Source organism: Tachysurus fulvidraco, chromosome 3 (genome assembly GCF_022655615.1).
Source record: "Tachysurus fulvidraco isolate hzauxx_2018 chromosome 3, HZAU_PFXX_2.0, whole genome shotgun sequence".
Lineage (NCBI taxonomy): Eukaryota > Metazoa > Chordata > Actinopteri > Siluriformes > Bagridae > Tachysurus > Tachysurus fulvidraco.
Window position 1 is genome coordinate 23,174,281 of NC_062520.1, and position 21,990 is coordinate 23,196,270.

Here is a 21,990-nt window from a genome sequence, read left to right on the forward strand (position 1 = left end):
AGCTTTGGAAAGTAGAATTTCTTTATTAAAACCTAATCAAATCTGAAGGAAATTGAACATAACATGGTGTGGAATGTTCCAGAGTGAGAGGTGGGCCATCTTACTTTTAAGTTGATGACAAGCAAATAAAAAAATACTACTTAAAACACCACTTTTAACAAAATGTCTGAGAGCTCACTTAATTTATAAACCTAAGGCGCTTCGGAACAGCTGAAGTTTAAGATGCGGTAAACTCTTGAAGTCACGAAACCTAAAATTTGGCTAATAATTTGAACATAAAAGGTCAGATTATTACCTAATACTGCATTCACAATCTACAGTGAATCTCCGACGATTTCTGACCGGCCTTCCAACTCAATTCCATTGAGTGCCAAAAGGAGAAAGTAAGAAAAATATCTAGTAGTTTGTTTAATGCTTTTTTTAACCAGACTCAGTTTCATTGTGTTTTAACTGAAAGAATAATTTTCTTTTCTGCACATTGTCATGTTTGTTTTAATGCTATCTGTAGTATCATAGCTGTTTCAGCACTTCTTATATCCACATCCATCTAATATTAATACTATATCCAATAGAAATTAACCAAGTGACTCCTTGTTTGTTTGTTTTATTATTTACAGAGTAAAAGATGAAGGAAGATTGTAGTTCCTTTGAATAATGCTATTCAGCTTTAGATGATTATATCCCTTAATAGTAACAGGGTGGTGTCTATAATCTAAAAAAAAATGATATAACCCAAGATCCATTCTGCTGTTTAATATATCTTACCTAGTAAAGTTGCACTTGGCGCATAATTTTTCTAAAATCTAGTTACGGTGTCAATCAGTTGCAGGAGATCATTCAATTTTACGCTTCATTTCCAGACTTTTCAGCCAGTCAGTCTTTAAGTCTTTAATTCTGTCAGTTTATTAATATGTAGAAGTAAAAAAAAAAAAAAAAAGAGGCCAGTCCACTAGGCACTGCTGTTTTGGTGTGTTAAGCATTTTTTGAATGGATTGAAGGGTAAAGAAATCAACAGGAAGAGAATGCCACCGACAAGGAGGATGGCCCCGGCCGAGCCTACACACACCACTGACCAGGACATCTCGTAGTGCAGAGGGACAGTGTGATCACTCGCTAGCAGTGCCAGTACAGACTGGTGGAAAACTACGATGCACAGCATGATCAGGACGCCTGAGAGAAATGTGAAGAATGAAAGAAGACAAGACATAAGAGCCGGGATGTAAAGGTGTGAAATCAGACAGAGCCAAAAGCTTATGGATCTAGATTTCTAGGAAGTGTGAGTGGACAAATTGTTGGGACTGTCTTTAGACAAAATATATAGAGATATTATTATTATTATTATTATTATTATTATTATTATTATTATTAATAATAATAATAATAATAATAATAACATTAAGTATATATTATTGTTCTTATAAAATGAATTAATTCATTACATTGTACGATGAATAGTAATGTAGTCATCACCTTTATTATTATTATTATTATTATTATTATTATTATTATTATTATTATTATTATTATTATTATTATTAATGTTGTAGTTGTTGCTGTTGAACTAATTAATTTGATTCTTTGATTTAACAGACAATCATAATTTTGGAAATCAACCCATAAAAACTATTTTCACAGACGTTCCATGACATTAAATGTGGCTATAAACATATACAAACATGCCAAACGTTCTTTAAATTGCTGTAAAAGAGAAATGAAACATCACTCTATCATATGTTGTTTCCACAGCACACCTCATTATGTTCAATTGTTTGGAAAGACTTCAGACAGAAAACAGTTGTGTACAATATAAGGAATGAAAGTCACCTGAGACGAGAAAGCAGACAGAAGCAGGCTTGAGGAGGAAAGGTACATTCTTCGAGAGAGACATGATAATACACACGGAGCCCATCGCCATTAGAAACAAACTGAACATTGCCAGCATCGCTGATGCCAGACTTAAAGCTGAATCGAGAGAGAGAGAGAGAGAGAGAGAGAGAGAGAGAGAGAGAGAGAGAGAGAGAGAGAGAGAGAGAGAGAAAGAAATAAACATAGAGAGAGAGAGAGATAGTTGAAGAGATAGAGAGATATAGAGAGAGAGATAAAGAGAGAGAGAGAAATAAAGAGAGAGATAAAGAGAGAGAGAGAGAGAGAGAGAGAGAGAGAGAGAGAGAGAGAGAGAGAGAGAGAGAGAGAGAGAACAAAATATCATATTAGTTGATTTTTCTTTAGTGTGTCACTCAGGAAACTGACTCATTTGACAGGAGAGAAGAAGAACGTGGAAGACGATATGCGTAAGAAAAGCAAACAGTGAGTTATAGCATGTGCCAAAAAACGACAGAAGATGACGGGAATGGATGTGGAAACAAAATTCACAGGAGGGAGACAAAAAAGAAAGAAACCATATTTACTTTTATCTGTTGTTTTCTTAAAAATGACTGCATTCTCTCCAGAAGTGTAGAACTTAAAGTATGTGCAGTTTGATTCTGAAAAAAAAGAAGGAAAGAGAGACAAACAGAGAAACAGAGACAGAGTGTCAGACGACATAATTCACTTTACTCCTCATTTAGCGATATGTTATTTGTTGACTATTATTAGCACTGACTAGCAAAGAAAAATAAATCACATGGAACCGGTACTTCATTACACAGAACTCATAGCATAGATTACTAAGATTGATATAACACGATGGGGCATGCTGTTGTAGGAAAATAATCAATGACAGATTGGGGGGATTTGGTCTGATGTGATGCAGAGGAATGAGAGTACATGTGTAAACATGTTGTCTCTGAATTCAGCTGAATTCTCCTTCACCCGTCTTAGGATCTGGTCTTAACTACAGCATTAACGCAGCAACCGACGTTACGACTCGGATGAGTAAAAACCAGTCTGTGACTTTTTATGCTGTTGTGTTTTAAATCTATCTAACTTGTTTACATTTTAGAATTCACTTTTAGAATTACTAGAAAATGTCCAGAGTGCACAGAGGTAAGAGACATACACGCATACAGCTTAGGCTAGTGGATACCTCAGTAAAATTCGAAGTCTTATGTAAATACAATCTTAGCCGTCACCTTATGCGACATGAATTCATGATACAGTGAAAATGAATATGTGTTATGCTTGCCAAGAAATTCTGCTCCTCCAATTCTCCTCCAACTGTTCAGGATCATTAGCTGCTTATGGATAATTAAGCACAATCGGCAAGAGCTTAATAACATCTGCATACTGTTGCAAAATGTGCTGGAATATGCACAGTATAATAATAATAATAATAATAATAATATTAGCAAACCGAATAATAGTTATTTGTGTTGTGTTGTATCAGATTAATTAAATATTTAATCGATTAGACAATTAATTTATTAACGTGTAATATAGGAAATTACTATCTATCTATCTATCTATCTATCTATCTATCTATCTATCTATATATATATATATATATATATATATATATATATATATATATATATATATATATATATAAAGAATAAAAGGAACTAACTGGTTTCACAAACTATAAACAGATCAATTGTAGGATATGCCTTACTTTTGAAAGACATTTTTAAGCTGACAAATTTGCTGTATACGAGAAATAAACACCACCCTGTTGTTTCTATAACAGCACACTGCATTGTACATACTGTACATATACTACATGTGCTCTTCAGTTGGGTTCATGTGATTCTGCAAAATGATAATTACAAAAAAGCAAAAAGAAAGTATAAAAATATACTATCGCTCAAGTGTTAAAATATTTAAATTGTATTGTGATCCCTCTATTATTATTATTATTTTGCATATTACACAAGGTGTATTTAAACTTATGACCTCAAATGCAGGTTCAGATATAAATAGCATCAAAGCTTTTGATGTAGGCCGTTACTAAAATTGTGTGTGTGTGTGTGTGTGTGTGTGACAGAGAGAGCATGAGAGAGAGCATGAGAGAGAGAGAGAGAGAGAGAGAGAGAGAGAGAGAGAGAGAGAGAGAGAGAGAGAGAGAGTGAGAGTGAGAGAGTAAGAGAGAGAGAGACCACTGACCTCCAGGCAGCTCTGCCGGACCACAGCTCTCTCTCTCCGGGTCAATGTCGGACACCCAGAGTGTGCGTGTGCAGGCCTTCCACAGGCCGTAGTGCACCATCTGGCATGACTGGTTGTTTTGGAAGTGTTTAGGTTGTGCCAGTTCCACCCAGAACTCTGTGCCCACTCCCAGCACAGTTAGAGTCACTCCCACAATGGCCACAAAAAATGCTATCTTGATCTTGCCCTCTTGGCTCTCACTCATGTGTTTGGACCTGGACCTGTTTTTACCTCGCCCTCCCCCTCCCCCGGCCCCGGCACCCACATGCCCACCCATTCGTGAATCCTCTTCCTGCTGCGTGAAAAAGTTAGACCACATTGTGCCTACAGACTTTTGTGTGTTGTGTATAACAGAGATGAACGCTGCAAAAATAAGGGGATAAAAACAAAACCCTATGTAGTTTTGTTTGTGAATAAATAATAATACCTTAAAAATAAATTAAGTGAATCATTCCGGTATCCGAATAAAATCAGTCACTTCTTTATTGACATAAAGAAGCAGAATGAAAACTAATAAAAGGAAAGAAGACTAGGTCTAATAAAAAGTCTACTAAAAGTTAAGAGGGAAGCAAAAATCAGAGGAGATGAAATAGACTATCGTAAGGATGAGATGGGAGTAAATATAGGAAGGAGATCTTCTAGATCAGTAGTCATCAGATGAACAGTCCTCTTTGAAGAACCTGAAGGGAAATGAAATAACGTACTGAGTATTTCAGATCTTAAAAAGAATGAATTACATCATGTAACCCGTTCGTGTACATCTGATGAGTGACAAACTATACAATTTTACACATACACAAAATTCTAAATAGATGCTTATTTCAAAAAAAACTGTGGATACAGTGATGTCACACCAATGTTGTACATTTCTGTGATGTTAGAAAAGAAGAAATACACATCAGATCTTTCCTACCTTTAATGAGATATAGCAACAGACAAGTTATTTTCAACTGAAACTAACCCGGTTGCATAAGTGTACACACCATTTTATTATTGCCCAAGTCGCTGAGCCAATCACGTCCACTTGTGTTTGAACATGAGGTAAAATAAAGTAGGTGAAGTAACAAAGAAATGATCCTAATTCTGCCATCAATGAGGTGATTCTGATCAAGCCCATTTTTGTAGGATTTTCTTCACAAAGAAAATTTATGCATGCAAAAAGGATCTCACTGTCAAAAGATATCGATCAGGAGAGGTGAACAAATGAATTTCCATTGCTTTAGTGAACAAAGTGTGAAGAAAGTCGGCAATAAGTGAAAAGAAATGGGGCAGCGCGGTGACATTACAAAGAACAGGACATCCTTCAATATTGATGAAAAGGACACTAAGAAAACATATCAAGGAGGCTGCCAAGAGACCTACAGCAACATTAAAGAGTTGCAGGAATATCTGGCAAGTACTGGCAAGTACTACACATTCACTCTCACTCACTCAATCATTCATTTTCTACCGCTTATTCGAACTTCTCGGGTCACAGGGAGCCTGTGCCTATCTCAGGCGTCATCGGGCATCAAGGCAGGATACACCCTGGACGGAGTGCCAACCCATCGCAGGGCACACACACTCTCATTCACTCACACACTACAGACAATTTTCTAGAGATGCCAATCAACCTACCATGCATGTGTTTGGACCGTTGGAGGAAACCGGAGTACCCAGAGGAAACCCCCGAAGGCACGGGGAGAACATGCAAACTCCACACACACAAGGCGAAGCGGGAATCGAACCCCAACCCTGGAGGTGTGAGACGAATGTGCTAACCACTAAGCCACCGTGCCCCCCACTACACATTCACATGTGACAGAAATCTCTTGTATTCTTCACATATCTGGGCTATAGAGTATGGTGACTAGACAAATAAACACCCAAGCCCATCTAATTCTCTCCAAACCATGAGGCAACATGTGTTATGACCTGTGGAGTCCAAGGTAATACTTAAATCATAAAAGAACTTAAGGCATAAAAAATATTTTAGTCACAAAAACAAGACAGCTTATCATCCATAGAACAACATTGTGATTTTGAAGCATGGTGGTGGCAGCACTGTGAAATGCAGATGCTTCTCTTAGGCTATGATTGGGGCTCGTCTATTCTAGCTCTAGTCAATTTTAGCACAAAACCTACCGAACTCTTCAAGGACTTTTACCTTCCAGCATAATTACTACCAACAGCACAAAAATTCAAGTAAGGAATTGCTTCTGAAGAAGACATTTACGGATGTTCTCTTCTTTTCTATTTACACTGTAAATTAAGCCTCGCAAATCCTACCTGTGGAAAGACATACAGTAAAGAGGGCTGGGCACCAGATATCTCTCAAATAATCATGTGATAAGTTGGAAGACTCACCTCAATGTGTCATGGGTGTGCACACTTAGCAGCTAGCTTATTGTTAGGTTGTTTTTTCCTATAAATAAATATTTGTATTTGTTTTGCACCTAACAGTTGCCATGATTTATATTTTTTAGTATTGTTTTCTTTTTTTTTTTGCCAAACAAAAGGCTCCATTTATTAAAGAGGTGCGTAAACTTTTTTCTATACACTTTAACTGGGCATTACAGGAAAAACACTCTGGTAAATTATACCAATATCACATTTTTACCAGCCTCCACAAGATAGTAAGTAGGAGTATGGCACAGAGAAAATTCCATTAAACAATTCTGAATTTACAAAAAACAACCCCTGACCCTGAAGCTTTCGGATTTTATGGGTGTACTGACCACTGAGTAACATGCAACTCTGACGTTCTCATCATATGCAACTAATCAGCTAAGAGCTAAGAGAAGATGCCTGATACTTGGAACGAGAAACCACTAGCCAATAATATCTTTATTACTTTTGACTATTTTTATAAAGCTTACTTCCAGTAAGGCGTGATGGATTAAAGCGGGTCTCACAGTGCGTGTGTGTGTGTGTGTGTGTGTGTGTGTGTGTGTGTGTGTGTGTGTGTGTGTGTGTGTGTGTGTGTGTGTGTGTGTGTGTGTTAGAATTCTGTTAGAATTCAAAGCAGGTCTATAATAATAACAATAATAATAATAATAATAATAATAATAATAATAATAATAATAATAATAATAATAATAATAATACATTTATTAAATTACTTATTTAATATTTAAGTAAAATTAATAAGCATTAGTAAAAACATACAAAAAAAACATAAGTAAACATAAATAAAGTTAAGGGGGAAAAAATATATTTAAACAAACTTAAATGACAGCCTGTGTTAACTAAGGACTAATCGTGCTGTTTGGTGTCTCCCCCCATGGTCTGATAACAGACCATAGTTGATTACATAAAATAATAAAATAAATGGCTATAAATGGCCATTCTTCACTATCCTTTTAAAAATTAGTAAAGCAGCAAGACTGAGAAACTGCAAATCACTCTGTCCTGAAGACTTTCTTATGTCTGAACACATTTTCTATAAAAAAAAAAGCTAATTAAATGAGTTTCCATACAAAAACATCACTGTATCACTCAATTACTAATAGCTTAACAATTACTCATTTTTATTCAGTTTAAGGATCATCCACCATACAACAATGTCCCTGTGTACTGTAGACTACTACTACAGAAACTGTAGCATGTAGCACAGAACACATGCATGCATCTTCATTAAATGAATTAAAATATAAATATAAAGCCAGCAATACGGTCAGAGCTCCTGTTCAACACCTTCTGACCGATCAGACGTGAGCATTTGATATGTTATTAATAAATTAAATAAATATCAGTTAAGGGAAACTGCATAAAGCATTAAAACATCCTCTTCATCGACAACACTAAAGCTGATTAGCCCTGTCTTAAGCTAAGCAATGAGAAGTGAATGTGCTGGCCTTCGTGCTGCTAACTGACAGGAAGCAACTTGCTATCATTACCAAGAAGACGGGTTTTTCCAACACACTTATTTCTGCTAACCACTAGGAAAGAATCAAAGATCATGAAGTTTTTATGTATAAGAGAGGACATAACACTTCTCTAAAGAGCAGATCACTGCTTCAGACTACACTATCACACCACACAAGCCTCAACACTCCAGACATTTCTAATTAAAAGGGTTAAGAACGTACTGTATATAGGGCCCTTACAGGGAACTAAGCTAGAGAAGACAGGCTGAAGACAAACACTGAAACTCTTACTCCAACACAGGCTAAAATTAACCCACACAGAATCTCATCATATGCAGAACCCATGTGTCTAACCATTACCCACTTCTGCAAAAACATGACACTTACAGCCATGAGACTAGCAGCCATCGTTAACACTGACATGAAACATTCAGATATGCATTAGGTAAAGGTGTAAATCTATTTAACTGGACAAAATTGAATAAACATGTCAGCCAAGTCTCAGGACAGCCACTTGGGAGATTTGTTTGAACAGTTTAACATGCAGTCCTATGGAAAGAGCTTAATTATCATCCTAGTAAATATCACATGTCCCTATGCCGTCTTGCATGCACCCACACACACGAGAATATTTTACTAGCTCTGTGACAATGTTTCCTTGATAAACCTTTGAACACTTGACATAGTTAATGCAGCTAATTAATACTATGCCTATACCTAAACATAACATTAACATTAGTTAAATGTTAAAAATATTCTGTAACTTCTGGGGATATTTGGTCTCCAATAAGATATAAAAACAACCCCCCCCCCCCCACACACACACACACACGAAAAACTTTAAAATACACAACAGTCTAATAACTACAGTAATTATCAGGTCAAAATTATCAGTCATGTTACATCATTTAGGGCTCACTTTATCATGGATTTGGATGGAAGACACAAGAAATAAACTGCAACTGGAACAAGTGCCATTACTTATTTAATAGAGTAATAAACATTCTAAACATACCCGGGTTTTCGATTGCGAGCTCGAGAGAAAGAGTGTACACAGGAAGCCAGCTACTTAACATACTAGATACATTTATATACAAGTAATAGATTAACATGTACGCAAGCACATTATTTCCTTGTTAGTCAGATAAAAGGAGACATTATCAACTAGCTAGTGTAATAAAAACACTGACCTGTAGCTTGGCTGGGTGCAGCAGTGACGATCGCGTACATGAGTCGACACAGAATGTAGGAGACGGGAGAGTGCGTAATAGGGGAGAGGGAGGGAGTGAGGGAAAGAGAGGGAGAGAGAGAGAGAGAGAGGGGTGGGGGGCTTAGAGATAGGGCAACAGGCAGACAGGCAGGAGGTATATCTAGATTAATGGTCTGAAACTGATCTTGCTTTCTGTCTCGTACACTGTAATCTGTATATATGAAGGTGTTAGGCCCGACTTTAATCGTATCCACCTTAGACACAGTAAATGACTACTTTACTTGTCTAAAAGGAAAATGTGTTGATCTGAGAGCGTCACTCAGCACACATATGTTTATATAAGTGTGTTTGTAGATTCTATTTTCGACAACCACCTGTTAATGACATTAAGAGCGCGGGAGTTACAGTTGCAGAGAGAGCATGCTGCAAGAGAACTGTTTGTGCAGGGAAAGGCTAAGCTTTACTCGAGAAATAAGAGATTATAGAGCAAGGAAAGATTCATTACTGGGCTGAGAAGAGCACAGTTTATATTGGAGAACATATTCATATTTTTAAAAAATTTCATATTGAGGTTTTCCATTATTTGACATAAACAAACTGTGAACTCCAGCATAAATATAACATAAGCAACATTAATGGTTATATAAATCAGTGCTTCTGTTTAGATCATAAACACCTGCATTAATCTATGTGCATTCCAGCTGGAAGGGAATATGAAGCTCAGAATGAGTAATATGGGCAAGAACCAGCTCAGTCCTATTTCAGTAAATTATAATATAAACCTTATAATCCATGGACATTTTTACTGTTCGTTCTGGAGAACGAAGTAAAACATACCAAGTAAAACATGGAGACACATTTTTTTGTATGAAATGGAAATTTTTGTTTTCATCTGTAATTAAAATATAGTGTTTAATTGTAAACCTACTGTATATTGGGTACCTATTTAATCAGGGTTCATATAAACACGCTGGCCACTTTATTAGAAATACCATATTAATACTGGGTAGGACATCTTTTGCAGTCAGGACAACCTCAGTTCAATGAAACCTTAGATGGACATTGTTACAGAGCAGCTTTATGGAATTAAAAAATAAAAATAAAAATCAGAATACGAAGGATAAAATTTAAATGTGTCATTTATAGTTCTCCCTGATGAGCCAGCCAGGTAAGGCAGCTCTGGTAATAAATAACTCACTGAGATGATATCAGACTCAAACGCGAAGGCATCTTCATCTGGGTGAAACCGGATTATAAATCATTTCCTGTCTATACCTGTACACTGTATTGTTATGCTGGGACTGCGGTAACGCTAAGAAGAAGGGGTACCGTGCCCAGCCCGTCACCCACTCGGATAGTGGCTGGGGGAAAGCGGACTGGCATCCGGAGCAGATAGAGAAAGCGTGTGGCTGAATGTGGACTGATGACAGGGTAGAAATATAAGGTGGTGCAAATATATATAAGGGATAAGTGCAACCACGTTGCAATTCTGGCACAGACTATTGTCCACACGCTGACCCCCGAAACCCGGGGTCTTAAATAACGGCGTATGCAGGTGTCGCGTGTTGTGCTAATTATAGGCACGTGCCCGAGAGCCTATAAATGAGGCCCGCTGGTGGCCGGGAATTTGCCTGAAAGGCACCTGTGACGACACACGTATAGTTAAGTACAATTCTTTATGGCATTGATTCTACAAGAGGTTGAAAGCATTTTTTTGAGATGCTGGTCCATGCTGATTAGATTGCATCACGTGACTGCTGCAGATTTTGTCAGCTGTACAATCACTCTACGTATCTAACACAAACCAAAAGGTGATCTATTGGATTTAATTGGAATAGCCATAGTCATGATCATGGAACTCATTTAAGATGACTTGTGCTTGTGCTGGAAGTAGCAATTGCAATATGGGTAAATAATGATGCTGTAATGGAATGTGTGCCAATAAAGGAATGCAACAACACTTAAACAGACTTCACCCGATGATTGATTGGTATTAAGGGGCTTGATGTGCAGAAAGAAAACATTCCCCACACCGTTACACCACCACCAGCATCCGGACTTGTTCACAGACAGTAGCTTACAGTAAGTCCATGGATTCCAGCTGTTGAGGACAAATTCTGATTAAACCATCTGTGTGTTGCTCCAGTAACCAAGATTCATCAGACAAAAGCTACGTTTTTCCAGGCTTCAACTGGCCTGTTTGGTGAGACAGAAGTGGAAGCCGATGTGGTCTTCTGCTTTTGACCGCACCTGCCTTAGGATTTGTGTTTAAGATGCTTTTCTGCTCACAACGGTCATACAGAGGGGTTATACGAGGTAACGCAGTCGTCTTGCCTTCTCTGATCTGCAAGGTGTTTCTGCTCACAGAACTGCTGCTAGCTGGATGTCTTTTCTTTGTTGTTCGTTCCATTATATCCATTTGATTAGCTCAGGTCAGGAGAAAATGAAATTATTTTATTCTTGGGGGAAAATTAAAAGTATATGGTGATTTTCATATGCAGTAGTTTAATACAGTATTGAGATTCTTCTAAGAAAGCAAGTGACTGTGGTCTCTCCTGTTACCCATACTCTCTTCACGTACTCTTCACAGTCTATTTATTCCACCATAAAAGTCCAAACACTGAACAGTTTTGATGATCAGTTGAACTCCAAAATATAACAAGCCTGGTCCTTGTTGTGGTTCTTTCACCTTATGTTGATTTGAAACCTCAATACTGCTGATTCTGTTGTGATACTTACTGTGTGACCATTGGAGAGGAATGAGAGCAAGAGGAATATTTCCAAAGAGAAAAGCAAATCTCTACCTTCACACACACAACTTTTCTGAAGACAAACCTAATTTTCAGAATTCGCTGCAAGGTGTCAGAAGTTCAAACCCCTGAAGTCATGTTTACAATCCAGAGAAGAAACCAATCACGGCAGTGTGTCATTCCCATAGGCCAAAAGTTAAACACACACACACACACACACACACAGACACACACACACAGAAATAAAGGACAGAAAATATCATACACTTCATAAGGTCTCTTTCCTTCTTCTACCTCTACCGAAAGTCTCTGTGATGGTAGGCATCGGGGTCGCAATATTTGGTCACCAAATATTTCCTGTCTGTTAAATATCGCATGGCTTTTTGCGAGTCAAACACAGACATGAACTCCACGAAGATCTGCCAGATGTAAAGAGAAACAAGTCAGCTATGATACAATGCAGTAAAAAAAACTTTAGTTTTAATCCAGTTGTAATGAGACACTTCAGTTCATGATGAGTGTATGTGTGTGTGTGTGTGTGTGTGTGTGTGTGTGTGTGTGTGTGTGTGTGTGTGTGTGTGTGTGTGTGTGTGTGTGTGTGTGTGCCTTTCTGGTCCCCGGGACCTCGAGTCCGTCGACAGGCCATGGTATCTTGATACTCTTGGCCGTATTTGCTGCACCCATCAGTGACGTCATCTACAATCTCCTCCCCTGTTCATCACTGCAGCATCACTGGCGTCTGGTTAATCCCAGTCTGCAGCACGAGGTGTAGGTGGGATGTGAGAAGGTTACAAGACAGAAACCACTCAAAACTGTTCTTACAGTCAGGCTACCTCTCTTCACCTTACTGGCTTCCTAAAATAGAGCAGAAAGTATAACATAAAATGAATATCCTGCATTAATTAACTTTTACAGCTTAAAGATATGGGAATGCAAATTATGCTGAATATAAACATACAATATTTTTCAGATATTTTTCAAAGCTTTTTCTGCTTAGTTCACCTGCAAGAATCTCACTGAAACTTTTCAAGAGAATTCTTTTTCAGACCCTCTTTGATTTTGGCTAAAATGCTTTATTTTGCTGCAGCTTTTATAAAAAAGAAAAGAAAATGGTGACTTTATAGTACAGCGAGTGGTGACTTCCAGAGATAAAACCCGTGCATGTGTGAACACAACTCTAGCCATCTACATTGCCTTCTGCATCATGTCATTCAGCTGAAACTGGATTAATAAGCCTCCCAGCACCGTCGGCAAAATATTTACATATGTGCTGCTGTATACATCTGGAGGCACAATATTTAGTCTCACTGTATACATGCAGACTGGATGAGCTGACAATAAAAACTGACATGAAAAAGAACAGAAACAACAGTTTACTAATGTATCATGGCAATGCTTAGCAGAATATAGCAGGTGAACATGTATGGAACATGCACACACACACTCACACACACACACGCTCTCTCTCACACACGCTCTCACACACACACACACACTCTCTCTCTCACACACACACACACACACACACTCTCTCTCTCTCACACACACACACACACACACACTCTCACACACACACACACACACTCTCTCTCTCTCACACACACACACTCACACACACACACACACACACACACACACACACACTCTCACACACACACACGCTCTCACACTCTCTCTCACACACACACACACACACACACACACGCTCTCACACACACACTCTCTCTCACACACACACACACACACACACACACACACTCTCTCTCACACACACACGCGCTCTCACACACACACACGCTCTCACTCTCACACACACACACACGCGCGCTCTCTCACACACACACACACACACACACACACACGCTCTCACTCTCACACACACACAAACAATGAACATTGAAGTGACGTGACATACGGCTAAGAATGGTTCTCTGCATTTAACCCATCCGAAGTGCGCACACACAGCAGTGAACACACACACACCGTGAACACACACCCGGAGCAGTGGGCAGCCATTTATGCTGCGGCACCCGGGGGAGCAGTTGGGGGGTTCGGTGCCTTGCTCAAGGGCACCTCAGTTGTGGCCGGCCCGAGACTCGAACCCACAACCTTCGGTTTACAAGTCAGACTCTCTAACCATTAGGCCACGACTGCCCTACACACGCTCTCTCATACACACGCTCTCTCTAACACGCGCTCTCTCTCACAAGCATTCACACACACTCTCTCACACGCACTCTCACACACACTCTCTCTTTCTCTCTCTCTCTCTCTCTCTCTCTCTCTCTCTCTCTCTCACACACACCCGCTCTCTCTAACACACGCTCTCTCTCACACGCACTCTCACACGCACTCTCTCTCTCACACATACAGACAGATAGACACACAGACACACACACAGACAGACACACAGACAGACACACACACAGACAGACACACAGACATACAGACACACACACACACAGACACACAGACACAGACACACAGACAGACAGACACACACAGACAGATAGACACACACACAGACAGATAGACACACAGACACACACACACAGACACACAGACAGACACACACAGACAGATAGACACACACACAGACAGATAGACACAGACACACACACACAGACAGACACACACAGACAGACAGACAGACACACACAGACACACACAGACAGATAGACACACACACAGACAGATAGACACAGACACACACACACAGACAGACACACACAGACAGACAGACAGACACACACAGACACACACACAGACACACACACAGACACACACAGACAGATAGACACACACACAGACAGATAGACACACAGACACACACACAGACACACACACACAGCCAGACAGACACAGACAGACACACACAGACAGATAGACACACACACAGACAGATAGACACACACACACACACACACAAACACACAGACACACACAGACAGATAGACACACACACAGACACACACAGACAGATAGACACACACACACACACACACAGACAGATAGACACACAGACACAGACACACACAGACAGACACAGACACACACACAGACAGACACAGACACACAGACAGACAGACAGACAGACACAGACAGACAGATAGACACACACAGACAGATAGACACACAGACACACACACACACAAACACACAGACACACACACAAACACACAGACAGACACACAGACAGACACACACAGACACACACACAGACAGATAGACACACACAAACACACAGACAGACAGACAGACACACACAGACAGACACACACAGACACACACATACACACAGACACAAACAGACAGACACACACACACACAGACACACACACACAGACACACACAGACACACACACACAGACACAGACACACAGACAGACACACAGACAGACACACACAGACAGACACACACACAGACAGACACACACACAGACAGACACACACACAGACAGACACAGACAGACACAGACACACAGACACACAGACACACAGATAGACACACACAGACAGATAGACACACACAGACAGACAGACACAGACAGACACACACACACAGACACACACAGACAGACACACACAGACAGACACACACACAGACACACAGACAGACAGACAGACAGACACAGACAGATAGACACACAGACACAGACAGATAGACACACAGACACAGACACACAGACAGACACACAGACAGATAGACACACACAGACAGATAGACACACACAGACAGATAGACACACACAGACAGATAGACACACACAGACAGATAGACACACAGACACAGACACACACACAGACACACACACAGACAGACACAGACACACAGACACACAGATAGACACACACAGACAGATAGACACACACAGACAGATAGACACACACAGACAGATAGACACACAGACACAGACACACACACAGACACACACACAGACAGACACAGACACACAGACACACAGATAGACACACACAGACAGATAGACACACACAGACAGATAGACACACACAGACAGACAGACACACACAGACAGATAGACACACAGACACAGACACACACACAGACACACACACAGACAGACACAGACACACAGACACACAGATAGACACACACAGACAGATAGATACACACAGACAGACAGACACACACAGACACACACAGACACAGACACACACACACAGACACACACACAGACACACACAGACACACACACAGACACACACACACACAGACAGACACACACAGACAGACACACACACACACAGACAGACACACACAGACAGACACACACAGACAGACACACACAGACACACACACACAGACAGACACACACACACACAGACACACACACACACAGACACACACACAGACAGACAGAAACACAGACAGACACACACAGACACACACAGACAGACACACACAGACAGACACACACAGACAGACACACACAGACAGACACACACACAGACAGACACACACACACAGACACACACAGACAGACACACACAGACAGACAGACACACACAGACAGACACAGACAGACACAGACACACAGACACACAGATAGACACACACAGACAGATAGATACACACAGACAGACAGACACACACAGACAGACACAGACACACACAGACAGACACAGACACACAGACACACAGATAGACACACACAGACAGACACAGACAGACAGATAGACACACACACACACAGACAGACACAGACAGACAGACAGACACACACAGACAGACACAGACAGACAGATAGACACACAGACACAGACACACACACAGACAGACACAGACACACAGACAGACACACACAGACACACACAGACACACACAGACACACACACACACACAGACACACACAGACACACACACACACACACAGACACACACACACAGACACACACACAGACAGACACACACACAGACACACACACACAGACAAACACACACACAGACAGACACACACACAGACACACACACACAGACAGACACACACAGACAGACACACACAGACAGATAGACACACACACAGACAGACACACACACAGACAGACACACACAGACAGACAGACACACACAGACACACACACACAGACACACACACAGACACACACAGACACACACAGACAGACAGACACACACACAGACAGACACACACAGACAGATAGACACACACAGACAGACACACACAGACAGACAGACACACACACAGACACACAGACAGACACACAGACACACACAGACACACACAGACAGACACACACACACACAGACAGACACACACAGACAGATAGACACACACACAGACAGACAGACACACAGACAGATAGACACACACACAGACAGACAGACACACAGACAGACACACACAGATAGACACACACAGAGACAGACAAACACACACAGACACACACACACAGACACACACACACACACAAAGACAAAAAGACACTTACTGTATTGCATCTGGAGGTGTTTTTTAAACCATTATTAACACGCACACACAAACACACTCACTCACCATTGCGAGGTTCTTGTCTCCGACACTGTCTCTCTGCACCAGGAGCTTCTTGTTCCCTAGCTGCATGCCATTGAGCCCAGCGATAGCCTGCATCACAGAGAAGATTACAAGATTACCACGGGTGGCACTTTGTACTCTACACCACACGCCACTTTACATTCTGGAAAGCAGACACTATTTCTAGAGGATGTTAATGGAATTGTCAATTCCACTGGGTCTTGCTTCCTACGCTTCTCTACACATCCTGCCGCATGTATGCTATTTTCTACTTCAGCAACTTTTCATTCAATTCTTCAAACTCGTCTGGGCAAAATCCTGCACAGGCTCCTGAAACTCGAGTTGTATTAAAAACCTGTTGATCTATAAAACCTGTAATCTGTAAACCTAGCCATGAAAACCACGAAAGACAATATGACAGTAACATTTCATAAGCGGTATCATAATGCACTTTTCTGAAAGTCTGTAAGACTTCTATTCGCTACACCAAGTCCATTATTACTCACAGTATACAACACTCAACTCTATTTTTGCAGTCGTTACTCCGTTGCACGACGTCATTACAGCGTATGACGAGTTAAAACCAGCTAAATCCTGCTTTTTCATAGTCTACTTAACTGTGGTGCTAGCATTAAGGCGATACTTTCTTGGCCGATCTAAAGATTGTGACCTAACCCTCTTCCAGTCCCTCAGCCTCTCCACAAGGTCACTAACAATAAACAGGCTATTCGTAAATCCGGCTCGGTTCCTCATGCCGAGGTCAGTGCACCAGAGTGGTGTGATGCTGAATAAATCACCTGATCGCTGATGTTGAACGCTGAACGCATTCACAGAGCGGTGGCGCTGTCCTTCACCGGGTTAAAGGCTTTGAGCGGGCCAAAGGAATTCAACAACTCCTTCACCTGAGACGTTATGCAACAGGAAAGTCACCAGTTATCACAATTAATCGCCATCATTGGTTAGTACGAACTCCTGTAAAAGTCAAAGCTAAAGAGCTTGATAATTATAGCTTAACTACATGAAATTAAAGATGAATTAAAAAAGTACTGCGAGATGTCGACATATTTGGTAACAGTGCACTGTTGCCATGGCATTGCTTTGGTAACACACCAACCTGGTCGTCATTGAGGTAATAAGGAAGGATGCAGATGAAGAGCTTATGAGCCGAGTCGGGCACCACAGTGGAAACGACATCCAGCATGGGGATGAGAAGAGTGAAGTGTATTACAGCTCATTTCAATATTCAGATAGTGTGAATGAAGATTTTCTGACTAAAAAAGAGGGGGAAAAAACACACATTTAACGTGATGCAATCTTTGCAGTCTTTTTTTTCCATGCAGTTATACGATTCCTCTGTCTGGGGAAGGGCATGTAATACAGGGGCAATTATAATAAGCAGAAATATTAAACAACTAAAGCTTTAGTGCATGGAAACACAATAATTTAACATGCAGCCCTACAGCAATGTGAAACAAATAGTGGTTTGTTCATGAACAAATCAATGCTTTCTTATAGTTCTTATTCACTGCAAATGTGAAACGTGATCGCTTCGACAGATTTTTCCTGACTGCATTAGAGTGCAAGCTGTGAAATAGCATGTCACTTGGTGACTTGGTGTTGAGTCTGTTAGAAAGCGGTACTGATTCCGTACGATCTGGGACACGGGATTCAGTACGAGCTGGAGAACCGGAGAAAAGTTATGTCTGTGCATGAAGAATAATCTCAATTTATAAATACGTAATGACTGATGAAGGCCTTACACGATTTAAATGATGGCTGAAAGCTGAATACAAATCTGTTTGGTAAGGAATCGAAAGATTCTAGTTTCTGGAACGAATCAAAATGACTTCTGCTAGTCATAACTGCCACAATATTTTAACATGTCTAATAAATGTAAACATTTATGAACACTGTGATAATACATGTGTATACTGAGATGAAGGTTAGTCTGGCTATTTGTGTGGACTTACAGTAGTGTATGAAGCCACAGAAATAAAAGCAGCACTATTTACTATAAACTATGTGGCTTATCCTGCAAATCTGAGATTCCTGATGGGGGCACTTAAATCCCTATGCACGTACATAAATTGTATCAGAACTCGATCAGTAGAACTCGATGAGTGAATTATAAGATGAACACTACCTGGCACAAAAACAGTGTGGTTCTCGCTCATGCCTGGCAATGGCTGATAGGCGGATCTTCAGGCTCTGTCCCTGGAAGATGATGCCATCAAACGCTGTGGCCTGCGTCGTCTCATCCACCGAGCGAAACTAAAACAAAACGGCTCATTCTTTAGAGAATGTTACAAATTAGCATGTTTCTATCTAGACATTGTATGTGTTTTATGAATGTGTGTTATTATTAATAGTGTATTGCAGTGAGAAGGATCACCTCTAGGAAAGCAAAGTTCTTGTCCTGGTTGATCTGCACAGAACTGATCAGAACTTGGTTTCCTGGAGCCTGAATCAGGCAAACACATGTGAGCATTAAAGAAGTCCATCATGGATTCCTGGAGCCAAGAGACAGGAAGATTGCCTTGACATTGTGAAGCAATAAAACAGTTAGTAAAGGCAAAGGAACTGAAATGAACTGCAGCAGAGAGAAGAAAGCTACCTGACTGGTTCACAAAGCAAACAAATCCAGCTGCTATTACAGTATCAGAGCAGATGATACTTGCCTCTGTGATGCCAAAGGGAATGTTGCCCACATAGAGCCGCCAAGCATGACGCGTCATCTGGCTGCCCACAACAGGCACAGGAGTCGAAGTCACAGCTTTCAAACTAACCTTGTTTGTTCTCCGTTAACTGTCTCTCAAAATCGTCAAAATCTGACATTTTCTTTCTGCAACTCCAACGCAAGTTAGCAGCGCTAGCAGACGCTAGCTAGCAGATCTTTCACTACAAATATGCCAGAATATCCAAAAACTTTATGTAAAACACACTCAAACAGAACAGCACAGTGACTTTATGTACGCGCTTCAGATCTAATAGTGATATTATCCAGCAGAGGAGGAATGGTAACGTAGTTTATTTATTATGAAATATTATATTATTTATTAGAAATTATTTGGGCGCCCACTCACCACTACACTCACCAGTGTACACTCACCACCACTACTCACACCGTTACACTCACCACTACTCACACCATCACACACTCACCATTACACTCACCACCACTACTCACACCGTTACACTCACCACTACTCACACCATCACACACTCACCATTACACTCACCACCACTACTCACACCGTTACACTCACCACTACTCACACCATCACACACTCACCATTACACTCACCACCACTACTCACACCGTTACACTCACCACTACTCACACCATCACACTCACCATTACACTCACCACCACTACTCACACCTTTACACTCACCACTACTCACACCATCACACTCACCAGTGTACACTTACACTCATGCTCACCAGTGTACACTTGCCATCATGCTCACCAGTGTACACTTGCCATCATGCTCACCAGTGTACACTTACTGTACCATCACGCTCACCAGTGTACACTCACCATCACACTCACCACTACTCACACCATCACACACACCACCACACTCACCATTACACTCACCATCACAACTCACCATTATACTCACCATCACACTCACCATTACTGGCATGTTGGCAAAAAATTTTACCGCCCAGTGCACACTATGTCAGTTTGTTTATATATAGACATCAGATATCTACACCTAGATGTCGCCTTGGGGTTCTAAAAATGTGTCAAAACCGCCACCATCTTGGAACAGGGGTCTTGTACTTTAATTGGACGATATCAAGACTTTTGTGCTGCGTTTGGATGTTCAAATGAACGAAATCTCAAAACCAGACAGCAAGGGATTACATTTCACAAGTGAAAATGTGTTTTATGATATTGAATGTTAGGAAATTATATTTCTGGTTACGTTGGTTTGTTTCAGTCCTTGGTTAATGACCGCAGCTAATCCATGCTAGTTACCCATTAGTTTTTGACAGTTAGGAAAACCGACAATGTCTGTAGATTCCGAAGCTCTTGATAAGGACATTAAAAATTGATCCATGCTTTTTTGCTTAAAGGTGAAAAGACCCAACTTTATGTATGTTTTGTACGATTCCCTTATCTGTCAAACATATTTTATTAGATTGTCCTGGATTAACACAAACTGAATGCTCTTTTATCAAGTTATTCCACTTAAGGACATATTTAATGAGATTATGCCTGAAAAGGTAATGGATTTTTTCTTCTTCTCCGTATGTTAATTTAAAGTTGTATAATATGACTTGCTAATTATAATATAATTTAAATTGTATAATATGACTTGCTGTTTATATTTGTTTTGTTTTTATTGTATTTATATCATATTTTTGTTTTTGTAATTGAATTTTTGCCATGAAAAATAGCTTTGATTGCTGACATGGCATTAAATAAAATAACCTGAATCTGTCACACCATTGTAGCAGTGTTGCAGGCAGTAGGCTACAAGGTAAGTAGTTATTGTTCATTCGAAGTTTACTCAAGTGGAAGAATGGAAGTAATAACCTACTAGCACTATGTATTATAT

The 21,990-nt window shown here is 40.3% G+C and overlaps 2 protein-coding genes across 2 annotated transcripts; both read right to left on the minus strand.

Annotated features, from left to right (window-relative positions):
• Positions 1-949: 949 nt before the first annotated feature.
• On the minus strand, positions 950-4,399 carry cacng6b (calcium channel, voltage-dependent, gamma subunit 6b). The gene is made up of 3 exons (XM_047811010.1): positions 4,042-4,399; positions 2,409-2,483; positions 950-1,170 (listed from the first exon to the last, which is right to left on the minus strand). The coding sequence occupies exons 1-3, from the start codon at positions 4,397-4,399 to the stop codon at positions 950-952; spliced, it is 654 nt and encodes a 217-aa protein (XP_047666966.1).
• A 146-nt stretch (positions 4,400-4,545) lies between these two features.
• Positions 4,546-20,564, minus strand: u2af2a (U2 small nuclear RNA auxiliary factor 2a). Its single transcript, XM_047811476.1, is given in 11 exon segments — positions 4,546-4,760; positions 9,119-12,307; positions 12,495-12,552; positions 12,554-12,642; positions 17,423-17,509; positions 18,217-18,321; positions 18,534-18,618; positions 19,553-19,612; positions 19,614-19,690; positions 19,812-19,890; positions 19,892-20,564. Coding segments are annotated over 10 exon segments (1,026 nt in total). The 5' UTR covers positions 20,155-20,564; the 3' UTR covers positions 4,546-4,760; positions 9,119-12,184.
• Between the last annotated feature and the right edge of the window lie 1,426 nt (positions 20,565-21,990).